This window comes from Lynx canadensis, chromosome C1 (assembly GCF_007474595.2).
Source record: "Lynx canadensis isolate LIC74 chromosome C1, mLynCan4.pri.v2, whole genome shotgun sequence".
Lineage (NCBI taxonomy): Eukaryota > Metazoa > Chordata > Mammalia > Carnivora > Felidae > Lynx > Lynx canadensis.
The window spans coordinates 23,342,682-23,362,959 of record NC_044310.1 but is presented as its reverse complement, the minus strand read 5'-3'; the positions used below and the strand labels follow the sequence as shown (position 1 = coordinate 23,362,959).

Genomic DNA, 20,278 nt, shown 5'->3' with positions numbered 1-20,278 from the left:
AACCAGGGCAGGATCTTGGGGACGTAACTTGAGAAAGTCACACACTTCATGGCGTTCAGATGTCCTTATCTGCGGAGCTGAGTTTCAAGTGATTATGAGCTGCAGCTTAAACAAATCCTCATTATAATCAATTCCAATATTCTGTGGGTCCTAACACACTACAAGCCAAACGTAAGTCCCACTTAATACTCAATCCAACAAACGTGTCATTTACCACATCTCCCTTTCTGTGCTCACTGTCATCGCGCTGCTTTAGGCTTCTAACTACATCACATCTAAATGGTAATAATCCCCTCACGGGTCTCCCTGCCTCCAAGTTTCCTCCTCCAATCCATCCAGTGCACATAGTTGAATTAAACTTTCTTTTTTTCAGTTCAACTATTAAGTGGTAGGCATTGGTGCGAGTACTAGGGATATAAGTACGTTAAAATGACAGAACATGGTCCTTCTCCTCAAGGAGCTAACAGACTAGCAGCAGAGGGAGACATACACACGGGTAACTACAGTGGTGAACCATAAATACTCTTTTTTTTTTTTTAAGTTTATTTATTTATTTTGAGAGAGAGAGAAAGCATGAGCGAAGGGGCAGAGAGGGGGAGAGAGAGAGAATCTCAAGTAGGTTCTGCACGGTCAGTGCGGAGCCCCACGCAGGGCTCAAACTCACAAACCGTGTGATCACGACCTGAGCCAAAATCAAGAGTCAGATGCTTAACAGACTGACCCACGCAGCTGTCCCCCATAAATACTCCTCTAAAAGACTATGCTATACTGGCTAAACCTACCTGGAAACTGTCTTTCACCCTTTCCATTTACAGATTCACTTTAACACTCTGGGACTGAAGGGACGAAATGTAAGACATATATTGATGAAAAACAAAAGGCAGCTGACAGACTGGGTGGCTGGAGACAGCACGAGGACACTGAGCATAAGAAGGCAAGGTCAGAGAATGGGACATAAGGGGAGATTAATCTGATCAGGTGCCTCTACTCCTCCTCAAAGGCTTTAAGAAAATTAATACTACTCTTTGGCTGATAGTCAAGTCAAAGCTCTCTACAATCTGACCCCAACATACCTTTTAAGCCCTACATTCTAGACCTTGACCACACCCCCCCCTCTTTTTTTTTAATTTACATCCAAATTAGTTAGCATATAGTGCAACAATGATTTCAGGTGTAGATTCCTTAGTGCCCCTCACCCATTTAGCCCATCCCCCCTCCCACAATCCCTCCAGTAACCCTCTGTTTGTTCTCCATATTTGAGAGTCTCTTTGTCCCCCTCCGCTTCTATATTATTTTTGCTTCCCTTCCCTTATGTTCATCTGTTCTGTGTCTTACAGTCCTCATATGAGTGAAGTCATATGATATTTGTCTTTCTCCGACTAATTTCGCTTAGCATAATACACTCTAGTTCCATCCATGCAGTTGCAAATGGCAAGATTTCATTCTTTTTGATTGCTGAGTAATACTCCATTTTGTGTGTGTGTGTGTGTGTGTGTGTGTGTGTGTGTGTGTGTATCACCTATATCCATATATATCCACATATATCCATCAATGCACATTTGGACTCTTTCCATACTTTGGCTATTGTCGATAGTGCTGCTATAAACATTGGGGTGCACGTGTCCCTTCGAAACAGCACGCCTGTATCCCATGGATAAATGCCTAGTAGTGCAATTGCTGGGTCGTAGGGTAGTTCTATTTTTAATTTTTTGAGGAACCTCCATACTGCTTCCAGAGTGGCTGGACCCCCCTCTTTTCTTAAACAAGACTCCTAAATGTGCCCTGTGTTTTCCTGTCTCATGCCTTTCCTTAACCCCTTTCTTCTATATGGAATAGCACTCCCTTCCCTGCTGCCTGACAAAATTGTATCCATTCTTCTAGACCTAGCTCAAATGCAACCTCTCTTCTAACCATCAGGGACTGAAACTAACTTGTCCTCTTTAAGCTAATTCCTAGAATTCTTCCTTTAATCCATTCTTTTGGCATTTATCCCACTTGCCTTCTATTAAAGTTATTTGCATAATGATCTCATTACACTAGGCTCTAAGGCCCTTAGGCAGAAACCTTGGTATTGCCACTGCACCTAATGTAGAACACGAACCTCTAAGATAATTGTTGAATAAATGAGTAAAAGAAAGCCCCAGCTAAATGAGAGATACACATCAGGCAAGATGGGAGATAAGAAAGAGGTGCAACCCCTGTTCTCCTGGGTCTTACATCTTCTTTCAAAAGAAAAGGTGTGCTAACCAAAGAGAAAAATGAGATCTTTGAAAACAATAACTACAATGGGGTGCCTGGGTGGCTCAGGCACTTGAGTGGCGGACGTCAGCTCAGGTCATGATCTCACGGCTTGTGAGTTCGAGCCCTGCATTGGGGTCTGTGCTGTCAGCTCAGAGCCTGGAGCCTACTTCAGATTCTGTGTCTCCCTCTCTCTCTGTCCCTTCCCTGCTCTCACTCTGTCTCTGTCTCAAAAATAAAGATTAAACAAGATTAAAGAGGGGTGCCTGGGTGGCTCAGTCCGTTGAGCATCTGACTTTGGCTCAGGTCATGATCTCTTTCATGAGTTCGAGCCCCACATCAGGTTCTGTGCTGACAGTGCAGAGCCTGGAGCCTGCTTCGGATTCTGTCTCCCTCTCTCTCTGCCCTTACTCTGCTCACACTCTATCTCTCTCTCTTTCTCAAAAATAAATAAACATTAAAAAAAATTTTTTTAAAAACCAGTAACTACAAGTAGCCACCATCTGTTAAGTTTCTACTGTAAACTAGATGCTAATCTGGCTCTTTACAAACAAGACTGTATCGAGATCATTCCATCATTTCTGAGATGTAGGTGTCATTCTCTCCAACTGATAGTGAAGAAGCTGAGGTTCAGAGACTCAAGGTGGTCTGTTCAAGGCCATACATCAGCTAATAGCAGAACTAGGACTCTTTCTGCTTTACGTAGAACTCTAAAACCTCTTATCAGTCCACTATACCATGCTTCTTTCCTGGATGCAATTCTAGAAATAGTTTACAAGTTACTGTTCGGCCACTTGGTTATTACTAGAAATAGCCTACACACAGAAACATGGACACCCCCAAAACCAAGTAAATGCCAAACTTAAAATAACCTTACTGAGCTCTGAGTTATAAAACATTTCTACTGTAACCAAAAAGTATTCTGTCAATAATCAGACTTACAAATGTCAATATTTGGAGACAAAACTATAGAAACATGGAAAAACTCTTAAGTCACATGCAACAGCTAGAAGCATCATGTGTCAAAAACAGGCATTAGCCTTAATGTCAAGGAAACCTAGATTCAGGTCCTTGACCCACTATAATTTGCTACTAACCACAGGCAAATTATTTATCACCAAGCATTAAGTTCAAAGTTAGGAATCCAGGGGCACCAGGCTGGCTCAGTGAATGGAGCATGTGACTCTTGATCTCAGGGTTGTAAGTTCAAGCCCCACAATAGGTGTGGAGATTGCTTAAAAATAAAATCTTAAAAAAAAACACCCCCCCCCCCAACTAGGAATAAAAAGTAAAATGAAGATAATACTCATTTGGAGGTTATTAGGAGAATCAGATACACAAATGTATGTAAACTGCCTTGCATAATGCCCGGCACATAATATGTATCCAATAAAAATCAATTCCTTCCCTTTTAGGTAAAATTCTTATGTATCCAAACTGATTTTGCTTATGGGACGTGTGGGTGGGTGGCTCAGGTGGTTAAGCACCTGACTTCAGCTCAGGTCATGATCTCATAGTTCGTGAGTTCAAGCCCCACATGGGGCTCTGTGTTGACAGCTTGGAGCGTGGAGCCTGCTTCAGATTCTGTGTCTCCCTCTCTTTCTGCCCCTCCCCCACTCGTGCTCTGTGTGTCTCTCTCTCTCCAAAATAAACATCAAACTGATTTTGCTTAGAACTATAAACACAGGTTTCCAAACTTTTCCCCACCAAGATCCCACACAAACATTTATTTTTTTCTTATTTTTTAAATCAATAACATAACTCCACTGAGAGCACCCGATTAGCCTGAGATAAACAATGTGCTATTTTAACAGTATCAAAAGCAATAAAATAATTTTTTTTTTCTTTAGAGAGAGCGTGTGTGCAAGTGGGGTAGAGGGGCAGAGGAAGAGAGAGAGAGAATCCCAAGTAGGCGCCAAGATCAGCGCAGAGCCTGATGCAGGGCTCGATCCCACAACCCCAGGATCAGGACCTGAGCCAAAATCAAGAGTCAGACATTCAACCAACTGAACCACCCAGGTGCTCTAACGTATGGTTAACCTGAAGGTAAATGCATGATTTGGCTGGCTTTCTGAAATACTGGAAACAGTTCATAAACCCTTCAGGGAACCTTAGGGAACTAGGAACCTCTAATCAGAAATCCCACCGGCATATATTCAGGAAAGACTTTGAGACAGATAGCAAATTCCCTTGTATCACCAGACATTAGCCTACATGGATAGCAAATTTTCCATTCCTAAATGAAAGGTCCGAAGAGCCAATAAAACTAAGATGTGGTGTTCAGAACACAGTTATCCCAAGATGTGTTGCTTCTAGATTACCCTACCCTCCCACATGGTCTCTGTCTTCTTTGAGCCCCAGTGCTAGGAGACAAGGAACAGGTGCTTCATGAATGCTTGTTGGCTGACTGGTTAAAGGGATAAAGCAGAAAGAATAAGGGGAAGGAAACAAAACCACTGATGGAGCACTTCTGTGCTAGGAGCTTGGCATGTTAGCATTCCATCCTCGAACTCTATACAGCACAGTGTGACCTACACTTCAGACCTCTAAATCCAAATATCACCAAGGCTACTTAACTCCTCAATATCAGAGACTATATATGGTAGAGTTCCCAGGTCAGTCTGATTCACTACAGCATTCTTTAATTTGAGAAGCAGAAGGATTTTAGCCTTTCCAAACCTTTTACCTACTCAATGATAACGTTGTTGGGGTCAAGGTCTTTCCCAGTCCCTTGGTTGACGACTTTCATGGAGAGGGACACTTTTATCCTATCATTTTTCATCTGTAAAAGACAAAAGGCAAAGTCACCAAAAGTTAAGAGTACATCATTTAGACTGCTGATCTCCAATTATCTAACTGAGAATCAAAGCTTTTATCATCATAACAAACACTGAGCTCCTCTAATGGTTGAGGTCCTGTACTGGGAACACTGGGAGTACTAATGAGAATAAATAGATCTTGTGGCAGAATAACTGTAGGAAGCAGTTTTTACCTTAGTTTTGTTCCTCTGGGGAGGAAAGACAGAAATGGCTGCTCAGAAATTCAAGGCCTGTGGAGGTAGCCAGGCAGAAAAATAAAAGCCATTTTTCAAGTTCAGCATAATGATTAGTTCAGAGATCCATGAGCCCAGAATGGGTTTCTGAAACACTCCAGACTAGACTAGATCCTCCTTTGGACTTGGTCTAGAGCATCTACCTATCTTTTTCTTTTCTCTTCTCTTCTCTTCTCTTCTCTTCTCTTCTCTTTTCTTTTCTTTTCGCCACATTGGTCTTTTGCTCCCTCCAACCCTTGCAGCCCTTCTCAATTTCAGGGTCTTTGCATCAGCTGCTCTTCTGGCCTCGAACATGCTTATCCCAGCTTCTCACGTGGCCACTGCCTTTCCCTTTAGGTCTCAGCTCATGTGTCATTTCCTCAGAGAGCCTGTGCCTGACCACTAAATCTACCTCTGACGCTGCCTGAGCCCATTACAGCACTTATTAGAACTTCCAATTTTTAAAAAAATGCTTATATTTATTTGAGAGACAGAGCACACACGTGCAAGCAGGGGAGGGGCGGCGGTGGAACAGAGGATCTGAAGAGGGCTCAGATCCTAAGCCACCCAGGCACCCCTAACTTACAATGATTTTATACATATGCTTGCTCATTTTAATGTTTGTGTCTTCCAGTTACATTCTGTATAAGCTCCATAACAGCTGATGTCACCTATGTCTGCTTCGCTCTTATATCCCTCAGACTAGTACATGGAAGCACTCAAACATTATTGAACGGCGTCTCTTTCAGCCCTATCTGCCCCGGCCGTTCTCTGGTGGAGGTCTCAGCGTCTGATCACATTTCTCCTGTAGGCTGCCCACACCCGCAGCCCACATGCCCTCAAGGGAGTTGCTGTTAACAGGGTCCTTCAGACTTTTCTCACTTCCCTCACACTGCATGGTGCCAGGTGTTAGGATCAATAATGGTAAACTCTGTGTCTGCCCTTGTTTGGGTCCAAACTGAAGTGTACCTGGCAGCTGTTCTCTGAAGTTTGATAAAGACTCGTCCCAGCAATTAAGCTGCCTTCTCTCTTTTTGGTTCTTTTCTTTTCTGTTTTTTTTTTTTCTTGCCACCGGCCATTTGCATAAACTTCAGGGAGGAAAGTCTTACAAATGTGTACTTATTGCACCACTCTTATTACAGTTTATACCACGTTCCTTCTGAGTTTACAGGACAGCGGGCCAGAAGGTTTCAATTCAGGACAGAATTCAGCGGCAGGATTCAAAAATAAGATCATCCGCCACAGTTAATAACATATACACATTCACCATCTTGCCCCTAGTTTTCCTTCATTCCTTCTCACCACATGAAAGTTGCACAGAACCTTACCTCTCGGCCAATAAGCTTCACCCACACTTTGTCCCCGACATCTACTATCTCAGAGGGCTTATCCACGCGACAGGAGGACATGTGAGTTCGATGGACCAAACCTGGGCACAAGAGGAAATGAAGTAAAGCACAGGGTATATCTGGTATTTATACTCTAAATAACAAGGTAAGGAGAAAATGGGAGTGGGGAATTCATTGCAAAATGTCTGTTAATTTAAAACTTTAAATTAAGACGATGTGGGATCATGTTTTGTAGCTAATCAACAAATATTCTTTAAAAATAATGCTCAGGGGCGCTTGAGTGGCTCAGTCGGTTAAGGGTCCAACCTCAGCTCAGGTCATGATCTCGAGGTTTTTGAGTTCGAGTCCCACATTGAGCTGTCTGCTGTCAGCACAGAGCCCGCTTTGGATCTTCTGTCCTCTCTCTCTCTGCCCCTCCCCGACTTGCATGCACACACACACACTCCCCGACTTGCATGCACACACACGCACGCGCGCACACACACACACACACACACACACACACACTCTCTTTCTCTCTCAAAAATATACATTTTTGGGGCGCCTGGGTGGCTCAGTCGGTTGAGCGGCCGACTTTGGCTCAGGTCACGATCTCGCGGTCCGTGAGTTCGAGCCCCGCGTCGGGCTCTGTGCTGACAGCTCGGAGCCTGGAGCCTGTTTCAGATTTTGTGTCTCCCTCTCTCTGACCCTCCCCTGTTCATGCTCTGTTTCTCTCTGTCTCAAAAATAAATAAACGTTAAAAAAAAATTTTTTTTTAAATATACATTTTTAAAAATAAATTAAAAAAATAATGCTCAATGTTAGCAAACATGTGATACAATAACCACACTTACACTAGTAAAAACACAAGTCAATGAAAGTCTCTGAAAGCAAGGGCATCAAGATGTTTTTACCTTTGATGCACGAATATCATCATTAGAATTTTTCCAAAAGAGAAAACCCAATAAAGGCAAAAGACCTGTGGGTATGGAAAAATACCTGCAGTATTATTATCTAGAAAAGTTTTTAAAAACCTATAAGGCAACCTAAATGATTAGCTTGGTAAACCGTGGTAAATCAACCAAATGGAAAAGTAAGCAGCCATTTAATTTACAATTATGGAAAATAATTATGAGAAATAAGTGAAAAAAAATCTAAACAAGGTGCTATTTTTAACCTATTAAATTAACAAAATATTTAGAAAATAACAATACCCACTGGTGAGAGCATAGTCAAGTAAGAAATATTGCTAGGGCTAGTATAAAATGTTAGAAATCATTTAGCAATCACTATCAAGAGTGGTAAAAATATTTAATAAAATTTGTTAAAAGTTAGGGGCACCTGGATGGCTCAGGTGGTTAAGCGTCCAACTTTGGCTCAGGTCCTGATCTCATGGTTTGTGAGTTCAAGCCCTACATCGGGCTCTCTGCTGTTAATGCAGAGCCTGCTTCAGATCCTTTGTCTCCCTCTCTCTCTGCCCCTCTCCCACTCATACGCGAGTGCGCACGTACTCTCTCTCAAAAATAAACATTAAAAAAAATTAAAAGTGGACGGTGGGTGATGGGTATTGAGGAGGGCACCTTTTGGGATGAGCACTGGGTGTTGTATGGAAACCAATTTGTCAATAAATTTCATATATATAAAAAAAAATTAAAAGTTAAATAATAGTCATTAAATAATTTAAAAAAAATTTTTTTTTCAACGTTTATTTATTTTTGGAACAGAGAGAGACAGAGCATGAACGGGGGAGGGGCAGAGAGAGAGGGAGACACAGAATCGGAAACAGGCTCCAGGCTCTGAGCCATCAGCCCAGAGCCTGATGCGGGGCTCGAACTCACGGACCGCGAGATCGTGACCTGGCTGAAGTCGGACGCTTAACCGACTGCGCCACCCAGGCGCCCCAAATAATTTAATAAAATATTTGTAATAGATATCCTTTTCCTGTCTGTCCAAACTCCTTTCCTGGGAGAACCACCTTCCCTATTTTCTTTTTTTTGTTGTTGTTAGACAATTTCAGATTTTTAAAAAGTTTTTATTTATTTACAATCTCTACACCCAATGTGGAGCTGTAACTCATGCCTCTGAGATCAACTTCAGATTTTTATGGAAAAAGTTATTAAAGCATTAATCAACATCACCTTCCCTGCTTTCTAAAATAAATCTGGTCAGTTCATGTGATTTGGTTGAAGCTGACACAACCCCCAACTATGGACACATGACACAAGCTTAGTCAATCAAGATGCCTCACCCAGCTAGCCACAGTAACTGATTGGTTCAGGGATAGACACGAGACATTAGCTAAATCAATTCATCTTTTTCAAGATGTTGGGATTACGAACTACAAAAATTTACCAATGCCCATATTAACCACCAGGTGGCAAGATGTGACCAAAGGTAAGAGACCAAGCCCTCAGGGTGTAATCTCAGCACCTGATAGAGCCCTAGGGAAGCCAGATTTATCCTGCACATCCCAATGGGAAGAGTCAAAACATTTCTCAACTGTTTCTGTCCCTTGCAACCAAGAGTTCTGACTAAATTAATTTGACCCATAATCACTTCTGGGAATCTGTCCAAAGGAAGTAATCATATACACAGAAAAAGTGATATGCATCAGGAAAAGTGACATACATAAAAATACTCATGTATTTATAAGACAAAAAAATTAGAAACAACCTAATATTCAACAACAGAGCAATGGTTAAGTCAACTGTGGTACAGCCATTGAATGGTCCATTAAAATGTTGCTCAAAAGATGATGTAAAAATATATCCATAATTCATTCTTTAGTAAGCAAACATCTGATTGCCGACTCTGTGTCGAGCACTGAAAACAACCAGCATTTCCCCATGTAAATAACAAAATACAACACAAAATTGTATACAGTATGACTACAAATGCTTCAAAAAGATTTTAAAAGTCAGAATGATCCAAAATGCTGTAACAACGATTATACTAGTGTACAAGATTACACGTTCACTTTTTTCTTTATTTTCAAGTGTTTCAATAAAGAAAATTGTCTCTATTCTGGGGGAAATAGATACAATATACAATTATTTTGAATGAACATAAACCAGGAATGTAAACTAGAGAAAAAACTGGTAAGTCAAAGAGTTACGTCTAAAATGACTGCCCTTCCTTAAGTTTCCTGGGGGAATTATTAGCCTGTATTCTCTCTCTCAAGCTGTCTTGCACATGTGTGTGCCCACAAAGTCATCGGCACGGCAGGCACACACCTGTAATTCGAAGCACCTGGCCTCTGCTTAGAGCTCCTACTGGAAGTCCCTGCTTGCTCTGACCACCGTCACTGGGTCTCACCTACCTATGTCGGCTCATTCTGGAGGTTGATAGCCTATGAAGAACTCTGGGGCCTCCAGAGTTATATACGTTCCTATGTTTTTAATTTTAGACACATCACGTAACCTCCAAATCGGATAAAATTTGTGAAGCTGTGTTTTTTCCCCCATGATGCTGTAATGGGCAGAGCTGCCTAATTGGGAAGTCTAGAGGGGAAATCCAGATGATCTGAAGGAAAGGGAAACCTTTCCCTTTGACATTTTTTGCAACTGTCCTCTCATGTTAAAATTTACTTCTTTCCTCTGTTAATGAAAGTTATGAAGGAAATTAATGTTGAACCTAATAATACTTGAGAGATTTTTTTTCCCCTTTCCTAAAACAGAAGGTCTGTACCACAAACAAGGAAATAATGGCACTAACCATTTGTCCTCCCCTCTGATCCCAAAGTAGGATATTTTTTGGTCCAGGCATCTCTCCTGGTTCAATAAGGTATTTCTCAAAGTATTAGTAGCGAAAAATTGAAAACAACTTAAAACAATTATGTGGTACATCTGAATGACAGAATAATGTCATTTAAATGTTTACAAAAGTATGTTAAACAATGGAGAAATGTATAAGGTTCACTAAGTGTAAAAAGCTACAATGTATATATAGACAGTATAATCTTAATCTCAGTATGTCAAATTTTATGTACATGTGACTAATAAAGAAATATACCAAAATGTTAATAGCACCTGTCTCTGTGTGGTAATGGTATCATATAATTCCTTTACAGTTTTCCCCCTTGGGGCGCCTAGGTGGCTCAGCTGGTTGAGCACCCAATTCTTGATTTCAGCTCAGCTCCTGATCTCACGGTCCATGAGTCTGAGCCCTGCATCGGGCTCTGTGCTGATAGCTGACAGTGATGGTGCAGGGCCTGCTTGTGATTCTCTCTCTTCCTCTGCCCCTCCTCCACCCACATGCACGTGCTCTCTCTCTTGCTCTCTCTCAAAATAAATAAATAAAATAAAGTAACTAAATAAACTTAAGGCCCCTGGGTGGCTCAGTCAGTTAAGCATATGACTTTGGCTCAGGTCATTATCTCACTGTTTGTGAGCTCGAGCCCCACATCAGGCTCTCTGCTGTCAGCACAGAACCTGCTTCAGATCCTCTGTCCCCCTCTCTCTGCCCCTCCTCCACTTGCACTCTCTCTCTCAAAAACAAATAAACATTAAAAAATAAAAATAAACTTAAAAAAATTTCCCCCTTAATTTTCTATAGTAAGCATGCAGTATTTTTATTTTTTTAAGTTTATTTTGAGCGAGACAGAGAGAGAGAGAGAGAGAGAGAGAGAGAGAGAGAGAGAGAGAATCTCAAGCAGGCTCTGCACCGTCAGCGTGGAGCCTCATGTGAGGCTTCAACTCACGAACCATGGGATCACGACCTGAGCCCAAGTCCGACGCTGAACGAACTGAGCCAACCAGGCACCCCAGCGTGCAATATTTTTAATCATAAATATCTTAAAAGCAAAATGAAAAATGATATGTGTACTATGACCAAAATAAAACTATGTCTCATATAGACTCAGACTAAAGAGGAATATAAAAAGCTATGCTAAGGTGCAGGATTTTTATAGTTGAGACATTAATGGCTTATTACCAAAAGCTTATGGGGTGAATTAAACAAGGGAAACGGTCTAGCTGTCGGTCTTGAATGCAGATGTCAGGTGGGCAGTTGGATATGTAAGTCTATCAAAGTTCAGAGGATGTGTATGAACTGAAGATACAAATATACGTAAGAGTCTTCAGCATACAAATGTTTATGTACTAAAATATATTAACCAGATTGTCAATTTAGTGATTGGTACAGGGATAGACACAATTCACCAGTTTATCAATTTACAACAGAGGACATACTTTGTTTATTCCTAGTTCTCATCTCATAAACTACCCACCACCGCTCCAGTATCAAATACCTAAAAAATTAGATAAGTGATTGGAAACTGCTTCAACACAGAATCAGAACAAAAAGGAGATAAATGTTTTAAGATAGGTTTACAGTCCACAAAAGTTTAATGGACTTATCACTTCCTCATAAAAGAACCCATCTCTCTTCAGTTCCTGGCATCAGATTCATTTCTGCCCTAAATAAGGTAAGACAAACACTGCTATCTTCAGATTCTCGGACTTTCTTTTACTATGTTCCAGGCTGACAACCCCCACCTGCTCATATAATCTCCCCCTACATAGAATGATAGTCAATTAGATTTCAGTCTCCTGAGTTATAATTTAATTCCAATCCTTTTTCCCTGGAATCACACCCAAATTATCTTGTCAAAGTCGTGAGTGCTCTCATCTCTCTGGTCACAGATTTATAGCCAATTGCCTGGTATATTTCTATCCATGGCTAATCCCATCCTCTGTGTGGGGGAATCCATCACTAGGTTCATTCTCAGAAGCCAGTCTACATTCTTGGGAGGTGTTTCACTGCTAACCACATAAGCCACCAACAGCTGGATTAAGTGATATAGTAGAGGGCACCAAATAACACACTTGAGGTCCCCTCACCCTGTGCTGGATACCTCACTATATACAGTATATTCACTTGTTCATTCCCTCCTTAGATCAACCCTGTGACATAGGTTCACATGAGAAAATACTGTAGAAGCATATTGGCCAAGGTCACAAAGCTGGTAAAGAAAGAACTGCAATTCAAATATGAGTCTGTGGGGCACCTGGGTAGTAGCTCAGTGGGTTAAGCAGCCGACTCTTGATTTTGGCTCAGGTCATGATCTCACGGTCATGGGATCTCACGGGTCAGGAGCCCCGTGTCTGGGCTCCGCGATGAGCATGGAGCCTGCTTGGGATTCTCCCTCTCTCTGCTCCTGTCCTGCTCTCACCCACACACGCACGCGTGCTCTTTCTCTCTCTCTCTCATTTCAAAATGAATAAATAAGCTTAAAAATAAAGAACTATGAGTCTGTCAGGTCTTCTATAGCATACTGATATTTCTCCATTTATTATTAATGATCTGTGCTATCTTTTCAAAAAAAAAAAAAAGAAAGAAAGATGGTCTCATCTACAAGTAGTAGAAACGCATCTAATTCTGCTTTAGCATATGCTCCGAAATGAACAGAAACAAGTATGCTCTGCTTGTCAGTCTACGTGGAAGGGAGTTGTTCGGAAGTAGTCTGTGCCTGGATTTCTGACATGAAGCCATAAATGCCCAAAGGGCATATCAAGTCCGTCATCATGTTCAGTAAACCCAACATGACACTTGAACAGAATGAATCCCATCTGAGTAGATGCTGGTAAAAGAAGGAAAAAAAAAATTCTGACAACTTGGAAAGAGCTAGCATCTCAATCACCATCTTTAAAAAAAAAAAAAAAAGGAGTAAGCCTATTATTGTTCCCTTGAAAATATTCTCCCAAATGCATTGTTCAACCTTAATTTCTTTCACAACTTCCACTGGCAATAAAGGAAAGAGGTGAAAAGTACAAACCATTAGAAAACAGCTGCAGCCAAAATCTGTCAAAATAAAAGGTCTCCTTTATCTTTGGGGGATATGAATTCCCTTTCTAGAATTTTCAAATAACTTATCTCCAATCAATGGTTTATGATTATAATGTAAGCCCATAAATTAAAGTGCTTTCATATCCTTTATCTTGTTGGGATCATGAATTCATTCAAATAGTTACAAAACATCCACAATATTACAGGCAACTGTGGATTCAAGGACAAGTAAGACATGATCCTGACAGATAAGAAACTCTAAAACAGGCACATCATTCCCATTTCACAGATAAGGAAACTAAGGCTCAAGTCCAAAGCAACTTGAAGTCAAAAGCCCGTAAATGGTGGGGCTGGAACTAGAATTAATGTATTAATTTAATAAAATGTATTGAACAGCCACTATTCCTCACGTGGATATCTCACAGCTCAGTGGATAACCACAACCTCACTTATATCATTGCGCTACATTGTAATTTGTTCGTATCTCTAGACTACCAACAGTAGGGCAGGAGGGACTATGTTTTCTTATCTCTTATCTCTGTGTTCCCACCTAACATAGTGGCCAGATAATGGAAGTCAGTAATTATTCGCCACACTGATTTCATTGCAAAAAATATTTGAGCTTCTACCTTAAGCAGAACATTTTATTTTTTTATTTTTATTTATTTTTAATTTTTTTTAACGTTTATTTATTTTTGAGACAGAGCATGAATGGGGGAGGGGCAGAGAGAGAGGGAGACACAGAATCGTAAGCAGGCTCCAGGCTCTGAGCCATCAGCCCAGAGCCTGATGCGGGGCTCGAATTCACGGACCGTGAGATCATGACCTGAGCTGAAGTCAGACGCTTAACCAACTGAGCCATCCAAGCACCCCCATAAGCAGGACATTTTAAAGTGTAACATTGGGAAGCACCTGGGTGGCTCAGTTGGTTAAGTGTCCAACTCATGGTTTTGGCTCAGGTTACGATCTCCCAGTTTGTGAGTTTAGCTCTGTGCTGGGCTCCATACTGACAGTGTAGAGCCTGCTTGGTGTTCTCTCTCCCTCTCTCCCACACACAATAAATAAACTTAAAAACAAACAAGAAAAAAAGTATAACGCTGGGGGCGCGTGGGTGGCTCAGTCGGTTAAGCATCCGACTCTTGATTTCAGCTCAGGTCATGATCTCGCAGTTCAGGAGATCGAGCCCCAGGTCAGGCTCCATGCTGACAAGGCTGAGCCTGCTTGGGATTCTCTCTCTGTCCCTCCCCTCCCCTTCAAAAATAAATAAACATTAGGAAAAAATGTTGAACAATCTAATCCCCAAATCTCATGTGCTAGTGGGGCAAAGGATAGTAGAAAAAAAAAAGAACGTCATAAAAAGCTGCACTGACACTATGATAGTCGCTAGCCATGTTGCTGGCTTTTTTTTTTTTTTTAATATTTATTCCATTTCACTTTCTTTTTAAAATTTCTTATTTTGAGAGAGAGAGAGCGCAGACACGTACGAACAATGGGGGAGGCATGGGAGAGAAAGAATCCCAAGCAGGCTGTGCACAGTCAGCGTGGAGCCTGAAGCAGGGCTCGAACTCATGCACCTCTAGATCATGACCTGAGCGGAAGTCAAATGCTTAACTGACTGAGCCACCCAGGTGTCCCATCATGTTGCTGTTTTAAGTTTAAATTTAAATTAATTAAAATAAACAAGGTTAAGGTACCTGGGTGGCTCAGTCAGTTAGAGGTCTGACTTTGGCTCAGGTCATGATGCCGCAGTTCATGAGTTTGAGCCCCAGGTTGGGCTCTTGTGCTGACAGCTCAGAGCCTGGAGCCTACTTCGGATTCTGTCTCCCTCTCTCTCTCTCTCTTAAAAATAAACATTAAAACATTATTTTAAATAAACAAAGTTAAAAGTTAGTGGATACATTACTGGCCAGCACAGATGTGCTAGAATACCAAAATTTATTTGGTGTATGTCCCTGATTCCTCCACAGAACTCCTATAACTCTTGGAATTTCTCCAGTGATACGACAGTCTTTTGTTATTCATAAGCCCCTTCTGATCACAGAAGAGTTTTGCTAAGGAGGTGATTTAGGGTGGGGCTCTAGATGTCTCTGAACGGGGCAAGTCTCCAGAAGATTAAATGATGAGAGGGTTGGGACCACTGGTCCCCAGGAAAGAGGGAGAGGGGCTGAAGAGGCCCAATAAAACTCTTAAAACAAGACTCAGAGAGCTTCCAGGTTAGTGAACACATCAGCTTGTTGGGAGGGTGTTGTGTCAGAGAAGCTTGGAGTACCCCCGCCCCCCACCACCACCATATCTTGGCGGGGCCTGACTATATCCTTTATAATAAAACCAGCGAACATAAGAAACAGTGTTTCCCTGAGTCCTGAGAGCTGTTCTAGCAAATGATCAAAGTTGAAGAGGGGGTCGTGGGAACCCTTGCTTCACAGCCCACCAATTAGAAGTACAGGTGGCTCAGGACTTACGACTGGCATCTGAAGTAGGGGCAGTCTTGTGAGTCTGAGCCCCTTTAACTTGTGCGATCTGACACACTAACTCCAAGCAGGTAGTGTCAGAATTAAGACACCTGCAGTTGGAATCCAGAGAATTAGCTGGTGTCAGAAAACACATCGAAACAGATATAGAACATTTCCATCATCACAGATCGTTCTACCAGGCAACACTATGAGCCAGGGGAAAATCTAGTTTAGATCTGAGTACGAGGAAGGGGTCTTCAGCTCAGTAGGGACAAAAATTCTGAGAACAGAAGGCTGAGAAAAACAACTCAAGTTAGAGTCTCCCTTCCTGAATCAGAACATTAAAATCTGGAGACCAGAATTATCTTATAGCTCAGTCCTTTTGGCGTGGGACTTCATGATTTTCTCCTTTTGAGAGCAGGGAAGCTAAAATACAACTGCTGGAATTACGCAGCAAAACCACAGAAAAGCCCAGGATTAGAGACTTCCCGCCTAATTACTTGGCTCCCCGCGCTCTCCCTCTGAGGCTTGTCTCCACCGGCTGTCAGACTAACAGATCCACTTGTAGGCAGGCAGAGACAATGAGAGGCATCCCCTGACAGGGCATGGACACAAGTGAGTTGAAGCCTGGCTGCTGGGAGGTGTCAGGCCTTTCGTCTCCACACAGTCCCCAGGGTGCCACATAAATGCTCAAGTGAGTAGGTACTGCAGTGATGGTGAGTACACTGACAAGATCTGTCTTCAGACCAAAAGAGGGGCATGCCTACAAAGAGGGGGATGAGTCCTCTCGTTAAATCCCAGACAACACAAAATGAGCAACTTTATTATCCTCTGCTGACTGCTAGCTTGGAAACTATCGGGGAGCCCTTTCTAATTCCACGATGCCATTCATGGCACAGTAGTCTCCAAGGCTAGATGCACGGCTTTATTATCCAAAGATCAGTGGTTGGACTTTTTATTTTTAAGAAAAATTCTGGGTTAAGAAACTGCACAAAAAGTCCCTCTTCGGTCTCCATGTCTCCCCTAGCAAACTGAACCCTCCGGGGGTGACCGTTGTCAACAGTTTGTGGGGCTGCTTCCAGGCTTCCTTCTAAACCTATGCAGTAGTTCAAGAACGACATCGGCACGTGGACACATGCTGTAGAATTTCGGCGGGGCGGGGCGGGGCACACCATGGAAACTCTGCCGCAGCGTGCGTTTTCATCTTAGCTTGGACGTCTTACCATCCCAGGAAAGTGGATGAACCCGTTTCACCAATTCTAAGAGGCATTTCCCTGCCCTCACCTTGGCGTCTCTGAAATCAGAGGGCTTCTTACAACCGGCTCCCAGTCAGGCACTGGTGCCGGGGAGTTGCCATCAACACTTTTCACAGATCCTTTCTGGTAAAATGAAGAAGGCACCAGCATCAAAGTATCAATCTTCTGATCATCTGCACAGTCCACTGCACAGATGTACATCAGGTATCTAAGTCTACACTGCGAACTAAATCCCCTAAGGGGCTGCTGGATCAAAGGGCAAGCACAGGGGCGCCTGGGTGGCGCAGTCGGTTAAGCGTCCGACTTCAGCCAGGTCACGATCTCGCGCGGCCCGTGAGTTCGAGCCCCGCGTCGGGCTCTGGGCTGACTGCTCAGAGCCTGGAGCCTGTTTCCGATTCTGTGTCTCCCTCTCTCTCTGCCCCTCCCCCGTTCATGCTCTGTCTCTCTCTGTCCCAAAAATAAATAAAAAATAAACGTTGAAAAAAAATTAAAAAAAAAAAAAAAAGGGCAAGCACAGTAAAAATGTTAGCGGGCGCGGTGCCTGGGTGGCTCGGTTGGCTGAGCATCTGACTCTTGATTTCGGCTCAGGTCATGATCCCAGGATCCTGGGACGCCCCCCACCCCCTGACCCTCCTGGCTCCATACTCAGCATGGAGCCTGCTTAGGATTCTCTCTCTCTCTCTCTCTCTCTCTCTCTCTCTCTCTCTCTCTCTCCCCCTTCCCTCTCTCTCCCCCCTCCCTCTCTCTCCCCCCTCCCTCTCTCCCCCTCCCTCTCTCTCCCCCTCCCTCTCTCTCCCCCTTCCCTCTCTCTCCCCCTCCCTCTCTCTCCCCCTCCCTCTCTCTCCCCCCTGCCCCTCCCCCACTCACGCTCTCTTCCTACAATTAAAAAAAAATTGTATAGAAAAAACTGTTAATAGGTGTTGCCAAAATCTGTAACAATTTATGTTCCCAACAGTGAGTAAAACTATTGTTGGAAATAGCCATTTCCAAAACTGGGTATTAACAGAGATTTTTTAAAAAAGTTTTTATTTAAATTCCAGTTAGTTAACATACAGTGTAATGCAATCACTTTAAAAAATATTTGGAAAATCTTAGGGGCGCCTGGGTGGCTCAGAAGCGTCTGACTTCGGCTCAGGTCATGATCTCACGGTCCGTGGGTTTGAGCCCTGCATGGGGCTCTGTGCTGACAGCCCAGAGCCTGGAGCCTGCTTTGGATTGTGTCTCCCCCCCTCTCTCTCTGCTCTTCCCCCACTCATGCTCTGTCTCTCAAAAATGAATAAACATTAATAAATAATTTAATTTAATTATTTGGAGAATTTTAGATTCACATGTAGTCAGAAGAGAATATAGAAAAATCCTGGGTATCCTTTACCCAGTTTCCTCCAGTGGCAACATTCTGCAAAACTATAGTACACTATTGCAGCCAGGATTTTGAGAACTGATACTATAGTGTAATAGGAAATATACATTTGGTCTTTATCTCTGGTTCCCGGCACAGAACTCATAAACTCTTGGAATTTCCTGAGTGATAGGAGCATCTTGTTATATTCATAGGCCCCTTTCAGCATTACCCAAGTTTATGCTATACGGAGACTATTAGTGGGCCCCTAGAAAGCTTCAAGATGGGGACTGATAACCACCAGAACCAATCCTGTGATGAGAGGGCTGGAACTTTCAGCCCTACCCTCTACCTTCTAGGAAGGAGAGAGGGGCTGGAGATGGAGTTAAGCCAATAATTTAATCAATTATGCTTATGTATTGGAGCCTCTACAAAAAACCCTCAACAATAAGGTCTAGAGAGCTTCTGGGTTGGCAAATACATCCACATGCCGAGGGTGATACACCTCAACTCCACCGAAACAGGGGCTCTTGCACTTGGGACCCTTCTGGATCTCACCCTATGTACTTCCTCATTTGGCTATTCATTTGTATCCTTTATTATAAACTGTAACAGTAAGTATAACATTTCTGGTGTTCTCTGGGTTGTTCTGGCAAATTACTGAAACTGGGGAGGTGGTGTGGGAACATCCAAATATGTAGCCAAGTCTGACAGAAGTGTGGGTAACCCGGGGACTCAATAATTGTAACTGGCATCTGAAGTGAGGGGAGTCTTATGGGATCGAGCCCTTAAATACTGTTGAGTTTGCCGCTACCTCTGGGTAGTCAGTGTCAGAACTGAATTGAACCGTAGGATACCCAGTTGGCATCAGAGAATCAACCAATCAGATAGCTGAAGAACTGGTTATTAATTACATCCCACATTTTGGAACGGCAATAAAAACAACTAAGGTACTGATGCTTCAGAATGGAGGAATCTTGAAAAAATGTGAAGTGAAAGAAGCCAATCATAAAAGACCACGTGTTGTCTGACTCCACTTACAAGAAATGTCCAGACTAGGCAAACATATAAAGAAAGAAGGTAGACTAGTGATTGCCTAAGGCTGGGGCAGGTGGGACCGTAATCTGGAGTGACTGCTAACAGGTATAGAGTTTCTTTCTGGCATGACGAAAATGTTCTCAAATTAGATCGTAGCTGCAAAACTGTAAATATTCAAACAACCACTGAACTGTACATTTGGGTGAAATGTATGGTATGTGAATTACATCTCAATAACACCGTAGGAAAGAAAAAAGAATGTTTCGCAAAAGGAATCGTAAGGTATGCAACCTTTTGGGATGAGCTTTTCCCCCTCAACATAATTTCCTAGAGACTGATTCAGGTTGCATCACGGATACTTCATTCTTGTTCCTTTTTACTGCCCAGTGGTATTCCATTGCGTGTATATGCCACAGTTTAAGTTAGTTTTTGTTGTTGTTGTTTTTAATGTTTATTTATTTTTGAGCGAGAGAGAGAGTGCTTGTGAGCAGGGGAGGTGCAGAGAGGGAGGAAGAGAGAGAATCCCAGGCAGGCTCCAGGCTGTCAGCACAGAGCCTGATGCAGGGCTGGATCTCATGAACTGTGAGATCATGACCTGAGCTGAAACCAAGAGTTGGACGCTTAACCAACTCAACTGAGCCACCCAGGAGGCCCCTAAGTTAGTTTTAAATCAATCCTGAGAATGAGCATCTTTTAAGACATTTATTGATTAGTTGCTATTCTTTCTCCTGTGAATTCTTTCCATATTCTTGGCCCCTTGTCCTACTCCTTTTTTTATTAGTCTTTTGCCATGTGTGCTACAAATCCTT

General features: G+C 42.5%; 1 protein-coding gene across 4 annotated transcripts in view; it reads right to left on the bottom strand.

Moving 5' to 3' along the window:
- Positions 1–20,278, bottom strand: part of ZCCHC17 (zinc finger CCHC-type containing 17) — a 62,191-nt gene that overhangs the window by 24,112 nt on the left and 17,801 nt on the right. For all 4 annotated transcript variants that reach the window (XR_003970767.1, XM_030324625.1, XM_030324626.1 and 1 more), the window contains 2 exons: positions 6,598–6,698; positions 4,929–5,020 (listed from right to left, as the gene is read on the bottom strand). Coding sequence is in view for 3 of the 4 variants with exons in the window: in XM_030324625.1 (XP_030180485.1) it covers positions 4,929–5,020; positions 6,598–6,698 (193 nt within the window). In the remaining variant the exon portion in view is untranslated. The remainder of the gene's footprint in view (positions 1–4,928; positions 5,021–6,597; positions 6,699–20,278) is intronic.